This window comes from Dryobates pubescens, chromosome 11 (assembly GCF_014839835.1).
Source record: "Dryobates pubescens isolate bDryPub1 chromosome 11, bDryPub1.pri, whole genome shotgun sequence".
NCBI lineage: Eukaryota > Metazoa > Chordata > Aves > Piciformes > Picidae > Dryobates > Dryobates pubescens.
The window spans coordinates 2,061,633-2,081,217 of NC_071622.1; the positions used below are offsets into that span (position 1 = coordinate 2,061,633).

Consider the following 19,585-nt stretch of genomic DNA (forward strand, 5'->3'; position numbering starts at 1 on the left):
CTTCTCCTCGAGAGTTCCCCAGGTCTTGACCTTCAGAGCTTGCCCTGCACAGCTCTTTTGCTGGGCTAGCTGGCAACAGGACTGCAAATAACCCGAGCTAAAAAGTGGAAGGCAAGTGGGAGGGAGTCTTACAAAGAGATATTTTTAATTAGGATTAATTTAATTGGGCTCATGGGATAGGTAAAAGGGAACAAAGGCCCAGACAGGGAATCTGTGACATTTCTTATCCCTGGAAGAAGGTTCAGAAATGAAAAAGATTCACAGATTCACAGAATGGTTTGGGTTGGAAGGGACCTTTAAGGATTATGTAGTTCCAAACCCCTGCCGTGGGCAGGGACACCTTCCACAAGACCAGGCAGCTCAAGGCCTCATCCAAGATGGCCTTGAACATCTCCAGGGAGGGGGCTGTTGACCTGGAGGGGTCTTGAGAAGACAAGGTAGGAGATGATACCAGAGGAATGATTCTGGTAGCCCTCTCCTCAGAAAGGGACTTCAGGAGAGGGACTGGAAAGTGAGGAATATGGGAAAGGCACTTTGTGGGTGTTGGGGCACAGGCTGAGGGAAAGGTAATGGCAAGGCAACTGGTGGAGCTGGGCATGGCAACACTGGGAAGTTGAACAGTGCCAGCAAGGATCCCTCTGGGGAGGGCTACCAAAAACATACACGGTGTTGGAAGTGAGTGGATGAGCTGTGACTGCATTAAGAGGGTGGAAGGTGAAGGAGAGTAGAAAAGAGGAAGATTTGGGGAGCTGTTAGGAGGAAATCAGTAATTAGCAGTAGAAAGGAAGGAAATGATTAGGAGAAAAACACTTAGGAGGGAACTTACACTAATGGAGACTCTATGAGGATCTCAGTACCCTGCCATTTTGCTGTTAAAGGTACTCCAGGGACTTTGCAGAGTGACATCAATGAAGAAATGCAATATTTAGACAAACAATTCATCAAAGGGAGTACCAAACCCAAGCCCCACCTTATTCAAATGTAAAATGCTTATATATAGATATAAAATTTGCTTGCTTTTACTCATAAGGAGAAAACTTCCAGAGGTTTACTCTCCATTAGCTACTTTGTGGAGTACAAACAAAGAAGCATTTGCCATGTGGTTTACCCTCAACCCCCAGAATCACAGTTGCACAACAGACATCTGGTGGTCTGCTGGAGGTAGGGCCACACCAAACCAGCAAACAGGTCCCCTCACAGCCCATTTAATGAACTCCTGCAACGCTAACACTGAAGCAAATACAGCTACATACTGATTCTTACATGGTGGAAGGCATCCAAGACTTCCACCTCCTTTCCCATGCAGTGATCCCTTGCTGTGTGAGAGCAGTAGTAGTGATGGACACACAAATTCAAGCCAACAAGAGTGCAGCACAATCATTTCCTAGTGCAGTGCAACAAACCTATGCAAAACCACTTGTGGAGAAAGAAAGAAAGAAAGAGGTGCAGAGCATTCTCTGGGTGTGAAATCCTCCACCCTGGAAGCAAGGATTCTTGTACCTCTGAGGTTTTAGTATAGTCTCCTTCTTGTACCTCTGAGCTTTTAGTATGTTGTTGTTGTACCTCTGGGCTTTTTGTATGTTCTTCTTGTACCTCTGGGCTTTTTGTATGTTGTTGTTGTACCTCTGGGCTTTTTGCATGTTCTTCTTGTACCTCTGGGCTTTTAGTATGTTGTTGTTGTACCTCTGGGCTTTTAGTATGTTGTTGTACCTCTGGGCTTTTTGCATGTTCTTCTTGTACCTCTGAGCTTTTTGTATGCTCTTCCTCCTCCTTCTTGTCTGAGCTTTCCAGCTTCTTGTCTGAGCTGTTGTCTGGCTCAGACAAGGGACTCTTTGGAAATTCGTTATTGTCTCTATCTTGAACCTAGAATCCCAACATTGTGCCATGAAACATCCAAAAAAGCTCATAAGAATCATAGAATCACAGAACTGTCAGGCTTTAAGGGACCTCCAGGCTCAGCCCGTTCCAACCCCCCTGCCATGGCCAGGGACACCTCACACTACAGCAGGTTGCTCACAGCCACCTCCAGCCTGGCTGCAAACACCTCCAGGCAGGAGGCTGCCACCACCTCCCTGGGCAGCCTGCACCAGTGTCTCCCAGGGAGGGAGCTTGAAAGAAAGCTACTTGCTGTAAGATAAGAAGCAGCAGCAGTTCCATTTGTGACATAATGGTGGACACAGGGTTATCAGCTGCATGATTTCATGAAGCTTTCCAGGTCATGTTAAATTTCCCCCCTTCATTGTTAGCCCCAAGTTCAGCTATTCCACCTCTGAAAGAACTTCTCTGGTGTTTGCCATGGAAGTGAAACATGTGCTAAAAACCTAAACTCCAATTTAATTCTACTTTAAGAGGACTTTTTCTTTTCCTTACAAGCCCAAGAATAAAAATATCACTAATAGGGGGAAAAAAAACCTACAAAGTATTAATAAGACCAATTGCAAGAACAAAGGAAGGAGATAAATGCAGTTGTGTTGTGTCAGAACTTATTCTTCAGAACCAAAGATACAGGTAGAGGCTACAAAACGACAATGAGCTGTTTCCCAAGAGAAAGTACATGGTGAAACCCCACTGAAATAACTGGAGAAGAGAAATGTCACCAATTATTCATGCTGGCAACACAAGAACATTAAATTACAGTCTGAAGAGGTGGAATTTTTAGGCTAGCCTAACTCCTAGGGTCTGCTTGTCAAGAATATAAAAGCCTTGGAATGAAGCAGAAAGGGGCTCTGGGCAGACACAGCATGCACAAGGTGGAGGAATGTGGGACCATTAATCATGGACCTGTTCCAGAGGAGCACTTAAATGCTTGTAAGAGGGTTGGCAGCACTCCTAAGCTGGAGAAGGTTAGGACAAACTGAAGGATGAGAAGCTGGTTATAAAGACATGGAGAGGCAAAGAAAGAAAGGGAATAAAGGCAAATGTATCTCAGCCCAGGTCTTACTAAAATTGTAGTGAAAGTATAAAGGAGAATCATGGAGTGGTTGGGGTTGGAAGGGACCTTCAAGATCATCTAGCTGCAATGCCACTGCCATGGGCAGTGACACCTTCCCCTGGCCCAGGCTGCTCAAGGCCCCATCCAACCTGGCTTTGAACAGTATGAAAGAATTGAATGTGTAAAAAGGGAGAGAAAGTAATGGGTAAAAAGGGAAAGAAAGTAATGGGTAAAAAGGGAAAGAATTGAATGAGTAAAAAGGGAGAGGATTTAATGAATAAAAAAGAACAACAGTGGAATTGATGTAGCTAAATCCATGAATTATTTACCTTTGGTATTTTAGTTTGATGCACTAATCAAAACTGTGCCTTTATGTTGGGAGGAAGGCTTCTGAAGCCATCTGAAGAGAGAGCTTAAGGAAGGAAAATGTTTAAGTGTAAATAAAACAGCTGGTATTGGCAGAGCATCCCTGGGGCCTGCTGGAGATGTCAGAACTGCCAACCTGTGCTGTGGCAAACTGAGGAAGGAAAGCTCCCGTCCAGCAGGGACGTTTCAAGGACAACAAATTCATCAGAGTGGTTCAGTAACAAAGGAGTGAGAAGATAATCTGATAAATTCCCCTCCCCTTCATTTAGTTCTTTTGAACATTAAGAAGATTTGCATCTTCATGAAGATTTTCAAGACTGCTGCTGTTCTTGGAGGCCTGTCCAAGCTTTTAAACCCACACACACCCTGCCGGGGCAAATGATTTCCCTTCTTCCTGAACTGTGCCTGCACAAAATAAGCCTTTAGTGTGAATATTGATGAGCAGAAGTGCTTTGAGCTGAAGCTTCAGCTCTTTGCTACAGCTTTGCAGCAGACTGCAGTCTTTAGCAGCTGCCTGTATTCACGTTGGAAGAGCTGACTTTGTTCCTGTGCGTACTGACCCACTTCTGGTGAGCCTACTACGGGCTGAATTCTGCACCTCGTTGCAAATCACTACTCGGGGGGTGCGTGAGCTGAAGTTCCCTGCAGTCAGTGAAGCGCTCCTGCTGACTTCATTAACTTCTGACAAGGTTAATTGGCTGTCTTATGACACATAACAGGAGTAGAAGCAGCAGAACCTAATGGCATAGTAGGGTCAAACAGAGCAAACTGAGTTGTCGTGGCACATGAGGCAGAAACACGCTTCCTGAGGCCTGAGATGGGAATCCTCATCAGGGCCATTCTCCTGCTAATATGCAAGTGTCCCACACCATAATTCAGGAGATCTAGACAGATACAACCCCCCAAATTCAGACCTAGACAGACTTAAACCTCCCAAATTCAGAGCTAGGTAGATTTAAACCCCCCAAATTCAGCTCTAGGTAGATGTAAAACTCCAAATTCAGATCTAGGTAGATTTAAAGTCCAACAATTCAGATCTAGATAGATTCAAACCCAAAATTTGAGATCTAGATAGATTTTAAACCCCAAATTCAGATCTAGGTAGATGTAAAACTCCAAATTCAGATCTAGGTAGATTCAAACCCAAAAATTGAGATCTAGATAGATTTTAAACCCCAAATTCAGATCTAGGTAGATTTAAAGCCCAACAATTCAGATCTAGGTAGATTCAAACCCCAAAATTGAGATCTAGATAGATTTTAAACCCCAAATTCAGCTCTAGGTAGATTTAAACCCCCAAATTCAGATCCAGGTAGATTTAAACCTCAAAAAGTCTCTCATATCATTATAATTCAGGAGATCTAGACAGATTCAAACCCCCAAATTCAGATCTAGGTAGATGTAAAACTCCAAATTCAGATCCAGGTAGATTTAAACCCCCAAATTCAGAGCTGAGTGAATTCAAACTCCAACACTCATATCTACATAGGTTCAAGGCTCAAAATTCACATCTAAGTAGATTTAACCCCCCAAATTCAGATCTAGGTAGATTCCAACCCCTAAATTCAGACCTAAGTAGATTTTAAGCCCAGGATTCAGATCTAGGCAGACTCAAAACCCCGAATTCAGATCTGGGTAGATTCTAAGACCAGAATTTAGATCCAAAGAGATTATAAGGCAAAAATTCAGGTCTAAGGAGATTTTTAAAGCAAAAAAAATCAGGCCTAAGGAAATTTTATGACAAAAATTCAGATCTAGGTAGATTTTTTTAACCCAAAATTCAGACCTAAGTAGATTCAAAGCCCAGAATGCAGATCTAGGTAGACTTTAACCCCCAGATTCAGATCTAAGTAGATTCAAAGCCCAGGATTCAGATCTGGGTAGATTTAAAACCCCAAATTCAGACCTAAGTAGATTCAAAGCCCAGAGTGCAGATCTAGGTAGATTTTAACCCCCAGATTCAGACCTAAGTAGATTCAAAGCCCAGAATGCAGATCTAGGTAGATTTTAACCCCCAGATTCAGATCTAAGTAGATTCAAAGCCCAGGATTCAGATCTGGGTAGATTTAAAACCCCAAATTCAGACCTAAGTAGATTCAAAGCCCAGAGTGCAGATCTAGGTAGACTTTAACCCCCAGATTCAGATCTAAGTAGATTCAAAGCCCAGAATGCAGATCTAGGTAGATTTTAACCCCCAGATTCAGATCTAAGTAGATTCAAAGCCCAGGATTCTGATCTGGGTAGATTTAAAACCCCAAATTCAGATCTTAAGTAGATTCAAAGCCCAGAGTGCAGATCTAGGTAGACTTTAACCCCCAGATTCAGATCTAAGTAGATTCAAAGCCCAGGATTCAGATCTGGGTAGATTTAAAACCCCAAATTCAGATCTTAAGTAGATTCAAAGCCCAGAGTGCAGATCTAGGTAGATTTTAACCCCCAAATTCAGATCTAAGTAGATTCAAAGCCCAGGATTCAGCTCTAGGTAGACTTTAACCCCCAAATTCAGACCTAAGTAGATTCAAAGCCCAGAATTCAGGTTTGGGTAGATTTTAAACCTCAAATTCAGATCTAGGTAGATTCAAAGCCCAACATTCAGTTTGATAAGCTCAGCAATAATGGGGGAAACCCAACTGAAATTACTGCACAGAGTGAAACTATCAAGGTATGACACTGACCAACTATCAATTGATGGAGCTATGTTCACATCTCACCTTCAGCTCTCAAGAGGAATCAGAACCCTTTCACATTACCTCCACTGAAATCTCCTTTGGTGCCATGGGCCACTTGTGCTCATATTTGTCTTTCACTGTTGGGTCACTGTTGACAGTGGGTGTTGAGTTTTCAGGTCGCACTCCGTGGCTTGTTTTGCCCACCAGGTTTTGAACTGATTTCACCATGTTCTTTAAATCCTCTGGGTATGGAGTGGGATAACGTTTCAGGTTGATTTCCACCTGCAGGTGCATAAAACAATGAATGAAAGGGACAGATGCAAAGTGAAAGCAGCATTCAGGCTAAAAGCCGTGGCTACAGCCCTATGGCTACGTGTGAATTCCTCCCACTGTTAGTGACTCTGTTGGAGTCACATGCAGCTACCTCAATGGGTTTTGAGGGGCTTGGCTGGAGCTACCTCCATGGATCTGTTTGCAGTTACACTATGTCAACCTTGAATGGAATTTCAGTGACATAAAATAAGGGATGGGATTGGTTCTTTAAGAGCCTGTCTGCAACTCTAACCCTAGCCCTAGCCCTAACTGTAGCCCTAACCCTAGAATAGAATTAGAATAGAATAGAATTAGCCAGGTTGGAAAAGACCTTTGAGATCATCAAGTCCAACCTCTCACCCAACACCATCAAAGCAACTCAACCATGACACCAAGTGCCTCAGCCAGGCTCCTCTTAAACACCTCCAGGGATGGGGACTCCACCACCTCCCTGGGCAGCACATCCCAATGGCCAGTCTCTCTTGCTGGGAAGAGCTCCTTCCTAAGATCCAGCCTAACCCTCCCCTGGCACAGCTAGAGACTGTGTCCTCTTGTTCTGGTGCTGCTTGCCTGGGAGAAGAGACCGACCCCCACCTGGCTAGTACCTCCCTTCAGGGAGTTGGAGAGAGCAAGAAGGTCTCCCCTGAGTCTCCTCTTCTGCAGGCTAAGCAACCCCAGCTCCCTCAGCCTCTCCTCACAGGGCTTGTTAGGGCTAGCCCTAACTTTCTCCATGAGCTGGGTGAGTCCAGGTCCAGAGCAGGGCAATGAAGCTGGTGAGGGGTCTGAAAAACAGGTCTGGAGAAGAGCAGCTGAGGAAACTGGGGTTGGCCTCCCAAAGAGGAGGCTGAGAAGAGACTGTGTTGCTCTCTACAACTCCCTGAAAGGAGGTTGCAGCGAGGTGGGGGTTGGCCTCTTCTCTCTAGTATCAGGTGATGGGATGAGAAGAAATGGTGTGAAGTGGTGCCAGGAAAGGTTCCTGTGGGACATGAGGAACAATTTCTTTGTTGCAGGAGTGGTCAGGCATTGGCACAGGCTGCCCAGGGAGGTGCTGGAGTCACCATCTCTGGTGGTGTTGAAGAAACCTGTGGCCATGGCACTTAGGGACATGGTTTGATGGCCGTGGTGGTGTTGGGTTGATGGCTGGACTGGAGGCTCTTGGTCTTGTCCAACCCAAACAGTCCTTTGATTCTATATAAGTTCACACTTCTTCAAAACAGCACTGGTGTAAGCACAGGATTCATTTAGCTATGTTGTCTGCTGAATTGATCTGAATTTTTCCTGGCAGCTGAGAAGGGAATCTGATCTACTGGGAGATATTTGCCCTTTGAGCATGGGGTTGTGGCCAAAGTGCAGCACCTGGCACTTGGATTTGTTGAATGCTATCATGCTGGACTCTGTCCATCTGTCCAGCCTGGCAAGGTCCCTCTGCAGAGCTCTCCTACCCTCTAACAGATCAACTCCTGCCCCCAGCTTGGTGTCATCTGTAAATTTACTGAGGATGGACTCAATCCCCTCATCCAGATCATCAGTAGAGATATTGAACAGGATGGGGCCCAGCACTGATCCCTGGGGGACACCACTGGTGCTCTAGTTGAAAGCAAGCCCATTGAGCTGTGGCCTAATTAGGCTTTTTGTCAGAGCATTCAGACCATGATGTAAGGGTAAGGTCCAGCAGCCCAACAGAGCTGCAAGTCAATCTTACAGCAAATCCTTAAGAAGTGCTAAGAAATGAAAAATGGACTTGCATGACAAATTAAAAAAGGACTTCCATGAGATGATAGGCAGGTCACAGACTGGGATTTCAGCAGGAGTTTCATATCACTGGGAGTATTAATATTAAAGAGGAAAAATAGTGGCAGCTGTGCCAGGTGATAGCCACTGGAAGGGAGATATTTTCATTGCTAATTAAGACTTATTACAGAGGCAGTCTGGACCCTCTGTTTAATGCTGCATCAAAAGCAGCATGACCCTGAGAAGAGAATGTTTGAAGTGCTTGATGGAGTTGATGCTGAAGTTCAAAGCTACTGAGTGCTTTCAATGCCTCTTTTCTAACATGCAGTTGGCTGGGAGGTCAGTTTTAACCAGGAAAAAGTCCAAGCTGTCTGCTTCTGTGTTCAAGAGTCAGAGTATGGTCTGGGTTGGAAGGGACATCCACAGGTCATCAGCATGCAGGGACATCCCCAACTAGATCAGGTTGCCCAGAGCCCTGTCAAGCCTCACCTTAAATGTCTCCAAGGAAGGGGCCAGAACCACCTCCCTGGGCAACCTGTTCCAGCGTTCTACCACCCTCATAGTAAAGAACTTGTTCCTAACATCCAACCTAAATCTGCTCTGTAATAGTTTGAAGCTATTGGCCCTTGTCCTATCCCCACAGGCCTTTGTAAACAGTCTCTCTCCATCCTTCCTGTAGCCCCCTTCAGGTACTGGAAGGCTGTGATTAGGTCTCCCTGGAGCCTTCTCTTCTCCAGGCTCAGCATCCCCAGCTCCCTCAGCCTGCCCTCACAGCAGAGCAGCTCCAAGCCCCTGATCAAGAAGCATGTAGACATGGCACTTCAGGACATGTTTTAATGGCCATTCTGTGAATAGCAGAAGAAGTCACCTAGAACTTACCTTAACTTTCCCTGGATTTTCCTCCTCTTCCTTTTTCTCTTCAAATTCAAAGGCAACAGTCATCCTCTGCTGTCTCTGCTCCTCCCACAAGGTAGGGTTAAAACTGTCACTGTCTGACTGGAAATCTGCAGTGAAAGCACAAACAGCAAAGCAGAAGGGCAAACAATGTATGAACCCAGCACAAGGCTGGGAAAGATCTAGCCAGAAACCATAGAATCAGAATGGTTTGGGTTGGAAGGGACCTTTAAGATCACCAAGTTCCAACCCCCCTGCCATGGGCAGGGACATCTCCCACTACAGCAGGTTGCTGAAGGCCTGATCCAGCCTGGCCTTGAACACCTCCAGGGAGAGGGCATCCACAGCCTCCTTGAGCTGATCCTGTCATCTTGGGTTATCATTTCCAAACAGTTGAGGGGAGCAATGAGAGCAGGAGCTGCTAAATGATTGTAAATGGAGTTGCACATGAAAACTGAAATGAACGTGATGGGTGACAAGGCTTTGGGCCAGGTCTGGAGTGGAGGGGGAGTGTGAAAGCTCTCAGACTTGGTGTAGCTAGGTGAGGAGCCAAACCTTCAGTTCTACCAGGCTTAGAGCTCTGAACTTCATCTCTCTAGCAGCTGGTTCAACCCTTAACTCTCTCACATGGGTCCAGTGGCTCTGCAGCTTGAGCTTGCTCTGGCCAGCAGCCCCTCTGCATGTCCTGCAAGGCATACCCTGAATTTCTGTCCCATGCACACTCATGTCCAGGATCATAATGTTTATACACAGCCAATCTTCTGACAGTCTGAGAATCCCAGCTTGGTGGGGGGTGGAAGGGACCTCTGGAGATCATCCAGGCCAACCCCCTGCTCAGGCAGGGCAGCCACAGCAGCTTGCCCAGCAGCACAATGCCCAGCTGGGGCTGGAAGCTCTCCACACAAGGAGACTCCACAACCTCTCTGGGCAGCCTGCTCCAGGGCTCCAGCACCCTCACAACAAACAAGTTCCTCCTGTTCAGATGGAACCTCCTGGGCTCCACTTTGTGCCCATTGCCCCTTGTGCTGTCACAGGGCACCACTGAGAGAATCTGGCCCCAGCCTCTTGCCTCTCACAGATGCTGAGCATTGCTCAGCTCCCCTCTGGGGCTGCTCTTCTGCAGGCTCACCAGCCCCAGGGCTCTCAGCCTTTGCTCCTCCCAGAGCTGCTCCAGGCTCCTCAGCATGATGAAAAGTAAAAAGCTATTTAATGAAAATGTAAACCTGATGGATTAGTGAACAGGACTCCTGTGTGTATGATGAAATCCAGACTGTTAAGTGTGCACCAGTGGCTTCACGTGTCAGAAGAAGATCTCAGACACAGAAGCACGTCTCAGACCCTTTTCCTCTCCCTCCTGCTGCCTAAACAAGCATCCTTCCCGCCTCTGCAGGAGCTGCTGCTGGTGCTTTACCTTCGTCGCTGCGGGGTTGCTGGGGAAACATGTAGTTAGTCAGCACTCTCTGCTTTGTTTCAGGGTGAGCTTCAGTCTGCAGTGGGATGAGAGCCTTGGACTGCAGGGGAAAGGCAAGACAAAGACTGGTTAACTGGGAGCACGTGCCCTAAGTGGGAGCACGTGTCCCAGCTGGGAGCACGTGTCTGTGTGAGGTGGGATTTTAGCTTTCAATAACTGGAAAAGTCCTAGAATTGCTTGGGTTGGAAAAGACCTCCAAGATCATCTAGCCCAGCCATCCACTCACCACCACCATGGCCATTAAGCCCACAGTGCCATGTCCACACATTTCTGGAGCACCTCCAGGGACAGTGACTCCACCACCTCCCTGGGCAAACGATTCCAATGCACTGGAATGCAGTGGGTTGGAAAGGACCTTTAAAGGTCATCTAGTCCAAGCCCTCTGCAGTCAACAGGGACATCCCTAACTGAACCAGGTTATTCAGAACCCCATCCAGCCTAACCCTGAATATCTTCAGGGATGAGGCATCCACCACCCCCCTGGGCAGCCTGTTCCACTGTTCCACCACCCTCATAGCAAAGAGCTTCTTGCAAATGTCCAAACTAAATCTACCCTGTTCTAGTTGAAAACCACTGCCCTAGAGCTGCATGCCCTTGTGGAATCATGGAACTCTTGAGGTTAGAAGAGACCTTTGAGATCACCAAGCACAACATCTTGCCTAGAGCTCACAATCTCAACACTACTGCTAAGCCTCTACCACTAAACCACATCCCTCAGCACCACATCCCTCAGCACCACATCCCTCAGCACCACATCCACACATCTTTCAAACACCTCTAGGGAAGGTAACTCCACCACCTCCCTGGGCAAGTCATTCCAATCCCTGAGAACCCTTTCAGTGAAGAAACTCTTCCTTATGTCCAACCTGAACCTCCCTTGGCACATCTCTTGTAAGCTGTCTCTCCTCAGCTTCCTTGTAGGCCTCTTTAAGCCCTGAAAGGCCACCAGAAGTTCTCCCTGGAACCTTCTCTTCTCCAGGCTGAACAACCTCAATTCTCTCATCCTCTCTTCACAGGGGAGGTGCTCCAGTCCTCTGATCATTGTTGTGGCCTCCTCTGGACCCTCTCCATCAGAGTTAAGAGAAGACTGACTAAAAGAAACCTCTCCATGGAGTAAAGCAAGTCTTACTTTGGTGGGAATGCCTTTTTCTTTTCATGTCTCACTTCTCCAATTCCTCTAAGTCCTACCAGGATCCCCAGCACACCAAACAGCAGAAATGCTGACCGTGGGGTGAGTCCCACCAGTAAGGAAGCTGAAGGATCCGTGGGGCAGAGCTGTGAGTACCTATTTCAAACACCCACAGTATGGCTGAGATTTAGTTCAAGCTAGGGCTAGCAAGGACTAAAACTCCCACCAGCTGTTAGTTCACTTGGTGCAAGATAGTGGAGGATTTACACTCTGAGTATTCAGGTGTTGCTGTTGGGTTTTACTTCAAGTGCTTACAGCTTGTTACTGCTTTCCTCCAACACAGCATCTAGGAGGCACTGGCAGAGTTCATGGAAGAGAAATTAATCTGTGCTGGAGTGACTGGCACAGTTCATGGGCTAGAAATTAATCTGTGCTGGAGTGACTGGCATAATTAATAGAGTAGAAATTAATCTGTGCTGCACCACAGAAGAAGTCCACATGCTGAAATCACATCATGTGTGGTTGGGCTGAGGAGCCATCAGATGTTCTTTTCTTAATGGAAATGAGAGTGAGGGGGAAAGAGAATCCTGATTAAACACATTAAGATTTCCACATTGTTCTTTATTATCCCTCCCACTTCTTCTCCCCTCCCTTCAGCACTAAATGTCTCTTTGCTTAGCTGTGAAAGCAAGAAGTGCATTAAAGGAGCAGTGCAACCAGCACGTGCCAACATCAACCTCCTGACTGCATCTCACCTGGCTTTGTGAGGATGTGAGGGCATGGCTGAATGGTGGACCAGGAGTCAGCAGGGACCATGTGTGACATCATTGTGACAAAGATACGGTGCTGTGGGCAGGCATGAGCTGTGCTACCAGTGGTCCTGCAACTGGCAGTGCTCAGCACAGGCTCAGCACCACCCCCTGCAAAGTGGCAGCTGCAGGGCCTGAGTCCTGGTGGCTTCTTCATGCAGATTAAAAAGTGATAGCTGGCCTCTGAAGAATTATCCTGAGCTTCAGCTTCATGAGAGACAGCATCTGACTAGGGGCATTATTCAGCTTGAGTTCAAGAAGGACAATATTTGACCACAGGCATTATTGAGCTTCACTTCAAATGGGACAATATCTGCCCATGGGCTTGCTCAGCTTGAGTTCAAGAAGGGCAATACCTGACCATGAGCATTGTTCAGCTTGAGTTCAAGAGGGATAATACCTGACCATGAGCATTGTTCAGCTTGAGTTCAAGAGGGATAATATATGACATAAGCATTGTTCAACCTGAGTTCAAGAAGGACAATACCTGACCATGAGCATTGTTCAACTTGAGTTCAAGAGGGACAATACCTGACCATGAGCATTGTTCAGCTTGAGTTCAAGAGGGATAATATATGACATAAGCATTGTTCAACCTGAGTTCAAGAAGGACAATACCTGACCATGAGCATTGTTCAACTTGAGTTCAAGAAGGACAATATCTGACCATGGGCATTATTCAACCTGAGTTAAAGAGGAGCCACAGCTGACTGTGGGCATTGTTCAAGTAGAGCTGAGTTAGAGAGGACAATAAGAATATTGAAAGTCATTACCTGGTTGTCAGAAAGCCACAAAGCTGCAAGTTCTTTGAGTTTGGTAAAAGTGAAGGGTAAATTCTTCAGTCTGTAAATGAGAAAACATTGGAACACTGTGAGTCCTTTGTCTTGACAAGAGTTCCTTCTAAAGGTTGGGTTGTAGCATGGCTTGTCTTGCCCACACTGCACTTGCTGTCATTTGCTATCTTTACTTTCTTTCCCTTTTTAACTGAAATGTAATCTTTTATTAAGGGCATTCTGCATTTAGAGTGACATTTGTTATCTAGAGCTACTGAAATCACAGAATGGTTTGGGGTTGGAAGGGACCTTAAAGATCATCCCCTTCCAACACTCTTGCCATGAGCAGGGGCAGCTTCCACCAGCCCAGGCTGCTCAAGACTTCATCCAACCTGGCCTTGAACACCTGCAGGGAGGGAGCATCCACAGCCTCCCTGGGCAGCCTGTGCCAGTGTCTCACCACCCTCAATGGAAAGAATTTCTTCCTGATCCCCAGTCTCAATCTCACCTCTTCCAGCTTCAATCCATTCCCTCTCATTCTGTCACTGCAAGCCATTGTGCAAAGTTCCTCCCCAGCTCTCCTGTAGCTCTCTTAAAGTTCTGGAAGGCTGCTCTAAGGTCTCCCTGGAGCCTTCTCTTCTCCAGGCTGAACAAGCCCAACTCCCTCAGCCTGGCCTCCCAGAAGAGGGCTTCCCAGCCAGGCATGGCTGTGGCCTCCTCTGGTCCTGCTCCAACAGCTCCATATCTGTGCTGTGCTGAGCACTCCAGAGCTGCCCCAGCACTGCAGGTGGGGTCTCAGCAGAGCACAGCAGAGGGGCAGAATCCCCTCCCTGCCCCTGCTGCCCACACTGCTGAGGATCAGCCCAGGACAGGGCTGGCTCTGGGCTGGCAGTGCATGGTGCCAGCTTGTGTCCGGCTTTGCACCCACCAGCACCCCAAGTCCATCTCTGCAGAGCTGCCCTCAGATATGTTCCCATTTCCCTAAGAACACCTTCTGCTGATTATGACATCTCTCCAAGTGAACCAACTTGCCCTGACTGTGCCCACCCAGAGTCCTCTGGGACAGAATCTGCAGCTCAAAGCCTGCAGAGATCAGAGCTGGTGTACGTGCCTGTGCATCCTTAAGCCTGGAATTAATGCCAGGAGGAAGTCAGGGGCGCCTAAACTACCTGCAACCCAGTTTCCACTCCTCTCTTGTCACAAAGTAAATCCTGCAGCGTGGATTAGTGCAGGATGTGACTTGCTTTCGACATTAAAGTGATGAGCTGGGTTTTTAAGAGTTAACATTGAGCCTTCTTACACTCTCCAAATGTTTTATTCAGAGCTTTTTTTTTTCCCCCCTGTGTAAAAAGAGAATTTTTTTTGGTGCTTTTCAAGTGATACCTTTATTTTGTTACACTTCAGCAGTCAGCAGCTGTAACCTAAGCTTCAAAACTACACAGAAACCTTTGTCTGGAGAAGGTCGTTGGGGATGGGATAGGATAGGATAGGATGGAATGGGATAGGATAGGATAGGATAGGATAGGATAGGATAGGATAGGATAGGGTAGGATAGGGTAGGATAGAATGGGATGGGATGGGATAGGATAGGATAGGATAGGATAGGATAGGATAGGATAGGATAGGATAGGATGGAATGGAATGGGATAGGATAGGATAGGATAGGATAGGATAGGATAGGATAGGATAGGATAGGATAGGATAGGATAGGATGGAATGGAATGGGATAGGATAGGATAGGATAGGATAGGATAGGATAGGATAGGATAGGATAGGATAGGATAGGATGGAATGGAATGGGATGGGATGGGATGGGATGGGATGGGATAGGATAGGATGGAATGGAATGGAATGGAATGGAATGGAATAGAATAGAATAGAATAGAATAGAATAGAATAGAATAGAATAGAATAGAATAGAATAGAATAGAATAGAATAGAATTAACCAGGTTGGAAAAGACCTCTGAGGGACCAGGCTTTTTCCAGTGGTGCCCAGTGACAGCTCAAGGGGTAACAGGCACAAGCTGGAACATCAGAAGTTCCATCTAAACATCAGGAGGAACTTCTTTAATCTGGGGGTGCTGGAGCCCTGGAGCAGGCTGCCCAGAGAGGTGATGGAGTCTCCATCTCTGGAGCTATTCCAAACCCACCTGGACATGCTCCTGTGTGACCTTCTCTAGGGGTTGGACTCAGTGATCTCCAGAGGTCCCTTCCAACCCCTACCACTCTGTGATTCTGTAACACCACCCTCAGGAAGGGACTTTGGCCTCTGAAGAGAAAGCTGCTCATGAGTAATTAAGAAAAGGGATTAATCACCACTGCTCCCACTGATCCAATGCACAGCTGCAGGCAGGGAGCAGGACAAAGCAATGGACAGGCTGTGGCTGCTCTGTTCAGCAGAGCTCTTCTTTCCTGCTCAGGTGGTGAAAAGCCTCACTAGACAGGTTGCAAAATTAGAGGTATAATTGTTTTTATAAATCCAAGGGGAAATGTCTTCACAATACCAGATGAAGCTTCAGCTGCTGCACAGGTAGTTAATTAAGAAGACAGCCAAATTGAATTAACTTACAATTCAAAGGCAAGCTGTGCTGTGCCAAAATGACTTTTTCACTTAAACACAGGGAGAAATGTTTTGCTGTGAGGGTGCTGGAGCCCTGGAGCAGGCTGCCCAGAGAGGCTGTGGAGTCTCCTTGTGTGGAGAGCTTCCAAAGCCAGCTGGGCATTGTGCTGCTGGGCAAGCTGCTGGGGGTGCCCTGCTTTAGCAGGGGTTGGAGTGGATGACCTCCAGAGGTCCCTTCCAGCCCCCACCTTGCTGGGATACTGGCATTCAGAGAATGCTAGGGTCACCTAGGGCAGGACACACAGGAATGCATCCAGATGGGTCTTGAAAGTCTCCAGAGAAGGAGACTCCAAAACCTCTCTGGGCAGCCTGCTCCAGGGCTCCATCACCTTCATACTAAAGTTTTCCCTCATGTTGAGGTACTGCTTCCTGTATTCCAGTTTCTGCCTGTGACCCTTGTCCTGTCACAGGACACCATTGAAAAGGAGACTAGCACCATTCTCCTGACACCCATCAAACCTGAGCCTGACTGTCTCCAGGAGGGGAGCCTCCACCACCTCCCTGGGCAACTCGCTCCGGTGTTCCACCACCCTCGTGGTCAAGAACTGCGTCCTCGTGCCCAGTCTACATCTTAACTGGCCCTTAATGCAGCACCTCTGGGTGAGACTGCAGGTGCTGAGCCCTAGCCAGCAGCAGTACAAATGGAGAAGGTGCTGTCTCTTCCAGCTAAGGAGAAGCTCAAACTAAAAGAAAGGTTACTTACCAGTAACCGATGCTCTTTGAGAAGTGTAGCCCAAATGTACATTCTAACAATTCTACCTCTCAATCACAGGACTCAGACCTGGAAGGACTCTGAGGAGAGAGGAGAAGACAAATGTCTATGTGGACTACACATTGTGAAGAACACCGGTTACTGGTAAGACATCTCTTGGGTTTTGGGTTGGAGGGGACCTTAAAGATCATCTGGAAGGTGTCCAGAGAAGGGCAGCAAAGCTGGGGAGGGGTCTGGAGCACAGCCCTGGGAGGAGAGGCTGAGGGAGCTGGGGTTGCTTAGCCTGCAGAAGAGGAGGCTCAGGGGAGACCTTCTTGCTGTCTACAGCTACCTGAAAGGTGGTTGTAGCCAGCTGGGGGTTGGTTTCTTCTCCCAGGCAACCAGCACCAGAACAAGAGGACACAGTCTCAAGCTGTGCCAGGGGAGGTTTAGGCTGGAGGTGAGGATAAAGTTCTTCCCAGCAAGAGAGATTGGCCATTGGGATGTGCTGCCCAGGGAGGTGGTGGAGTCCCCATCCCTAGAGGTGTTCAAGAGGGGATTGGATGTGGCACTTGGAGCCATGGTTTAGTTAGTCAGGAGGTGTTGGGTGAGAGGTTGGACTTGGTGATCTCTGAGGTCTTTTCCAACCTTATTGATTCCATGATTCTGTGATTCTATAAGTTATCAGCCACTCCATTCTTGAAGCACTGGAGACAGCCTTGTACCTGGCAGAGGCAAGGATGGTGGGGCTACAAAGGTGGTGAGGGGACTTTTGAAGAAAGGCTGAAGGACTTGGGGCTTTTTAGCCTGGAGAAGCCTGAGGGGCATCTTCTCAGTGTTGGTAAATTCCTCAGGGGTGGGTGTCAGGAAGATGAGAGCAGTCTTTTTTTCAGCAGTGCCCAGTGCCAGGACAAGAGGTAATGGGCACAAGTTTGACCATTAGAAGTTCCCTCTGAACATGAGGAGGAACTTCTTTGCTTTGAGGGTGGTGGAACACTGGAGCAGGCTGCCCAGAGAGGTGGTGGAGTCTTTGTCTCTGGAACCAATCCAAACCCACCTGGATGCCAGCCTGGACAACCTGCTCTAGTTGAACCTCATCTGGACATGGGGTTGGACTCGATGATCTCCAGAGGTCCCTTCCCACCCCTATCATTCTGTGATGAACCTTTAGGTAGCTGCATTGCAAGTATTTGTGGTCAAAACTTTCCTGGCTCTGCTCAGCTGCACACCTTAGACTAGACCGTGGACTACACCTTGGCAACTTGACAGCAAGTCAGGATTTAACTCATCATTGAACATTTGAAGAAAGGCCTGGAACTCAGGCTGCTGCTGGTGTGTTAAGATCAGCAAAGTCCATGAGGGCCTTCAGAAGACATGGAACAAGACCAGCAGTTGAGGTCATAGTGTTGTAAATGCACCAGAGAGGGACAGCAAGCTGAGCCGCCTTTGAGCACCATGTGTCCACTCACAAACACTTGGGATGCTCTCCAGCCTGGTGTGGTGGCTTCTAACTGAGTGGGTCTGGCAAAGGTAATGCTGGGGGGAACCTTCAACCCACCACACCTGGCTGGCAAAGAGGTCTGTGTCAGGTCTGCCTCCTTCCCAAAAGACATTCGGTCAGGACTTCAAACTCCCCAAACCTCCCAAGGGCTGAGTTCCATACCCAGAAAGGCACCAGACAAAGCAAGAGAGGGAAAGTTCTGCTCTTCCCCTTTCCATGCCACACCACAGTTGTCCATCACCCTGTGTGTGTGTGACCATGCAGAGAGCAGACTGCAAATCTTCCTCGTGCCCTGGCAAGGCAAGTTCAAAGCCACCCATAGCCCTGCCCCCTGAGTGGCCAGAGCCAAGTGCGCTCCCCGTGCCGCGGGGAACAGCCCCAGAAGGGACATTTTTGGTGGCATGTCTCACTGAACAGTTGAGTAGCCCAGCTCCCAGTGGAGATGAGCCTGAGGTGGCATTCACCAGGATGAACCTGCAGTAGACAGATTCCCAGTGGAAGATTGTGTTCCCTTTGTGAAACTACACCTCCATGATGACCAGCATGGATTGACAGTGACCAAGCCTGTTCCCTCTGCAAGGAGAATGATGTGCAAAGAGGCATGAGCAAGTGGACACCTGCCAGGTGGAGGTGAAATCCCTTCTGGTTTCAGGAGGAGAAAGTCATAAAGGACCAACCAGATACATTCTGAAGTGGTATCATAGAAGCACAGAATGGTTTAGGTTGGAAAGGACCTTTCAAGGTCATCTAGTCCCCTGCTCTCCGCAGGGACAGCTGCAACTAGAGCAGGCTGCTCAGAGCCCCAGACAGCCTGGCCTGCAATGGTTTAACTTCACATTCTGGACACATTGACTGTTTTATGGTCCACAATGGCAATGCAGAAGCATTAAGGGAATTATTTGAAACCCATTTATGAGAGGGATTTCTACATCACTTCATCCTATGTCTTCTGCTCAACCTCAATTTCAACAAGGAAACCTCTGGCAGTGACTCAGACTTATGTGGAAAGTCCTTCCCCTAATTTTTGCTGGGTATGGATCATAGCTGCTGGGAACAGCAGTTCAGGAGGGACAGGGATCTGCTGGAGAGGCTCCAGGGGAGGCTACCAGGATGATTAGGGGACTGCAGCACTGCCTGGGGAGGAGAGGCTGAGGGGCCTGGGGCTCTTTAGTCTGGAGAAGAGAAGACTGAGAGGGGGTTTAATGAATGGTTATCAATGTTTGAGGGGTGGGGGTTAGGAGGGAGGGGACAGGCTCTGCTCACTTGCTCCCTGGGACAGGACAAAGAGCAACAGATGGAAGCTGCAGCACAGGAGGCTCCACCTCAACACAAGGAGGAACTTCTTTACTGTAAGGAGCCCTGGAGCAGGCTGCCCAGAGAGGTTGTGGAGTCTCCTTCTCTGGAGCCTTTCCAGCCCCATCTGGATGTGTTCCTGTGTGAGCTGAGCTGGATTCTATGGTCCTGCTCTGGCAGGGGGCTTGGACTGGATGATCCCTTTGGATCCCTTCCATCCCCTGACATCCTGTGAGCCTGTGACCAGAGGGGGATTTCCACACCATAGGCTGCACTGCTGAATGGTTTTGTGATTCTACTGGAACTGGCAGGGTTCTGTGGGGGTTTTTTCCCCCCTCTCTTTCCTTACAGCCTAAATAAATTCATTTTTAACATATCTTGTACATTTGAAAT

At 47.7% G+C, this 19,585-nt stretch overlaps 1 protein-coding gene across 1 annotated transcript in view; it reads right to left on the reverse strand.

Moving 5' to 3' along the window:
• LRRC7 (leucine rich repeat containing 7) overlaps positions 1-19,585 on the reverse strand; it is a 186,813-nt gene that overhangs the window by 35,527 nt on the left and 131,701 nt on the right. Inside the window, exons 13-17 of the mRNA XM_054165628.1 lie at positions 13,087-13,156; positions 10,316-10,415; positions 8,890-9,014; positions 6,049-6,249; positions 1,741-1,863 (exon numbers count right to left, since the gene is read on the reverse strand). Of these exons, the coding sequence (XP_054021603.1) occupies positions 1,741-1,863; positions 6,049-6,249; positions 8,890-9,014; positions 10,316-10,415; positions 13,087-13,156 (619 nt within the window). The remainder of the gene's footprint in view (positions 1-1,740; positions 1,864-6,048; positions 6,250-8,889; positions 9,015-10,315; positions 10,416-13,086; positions 13,157-19,585) is intronic.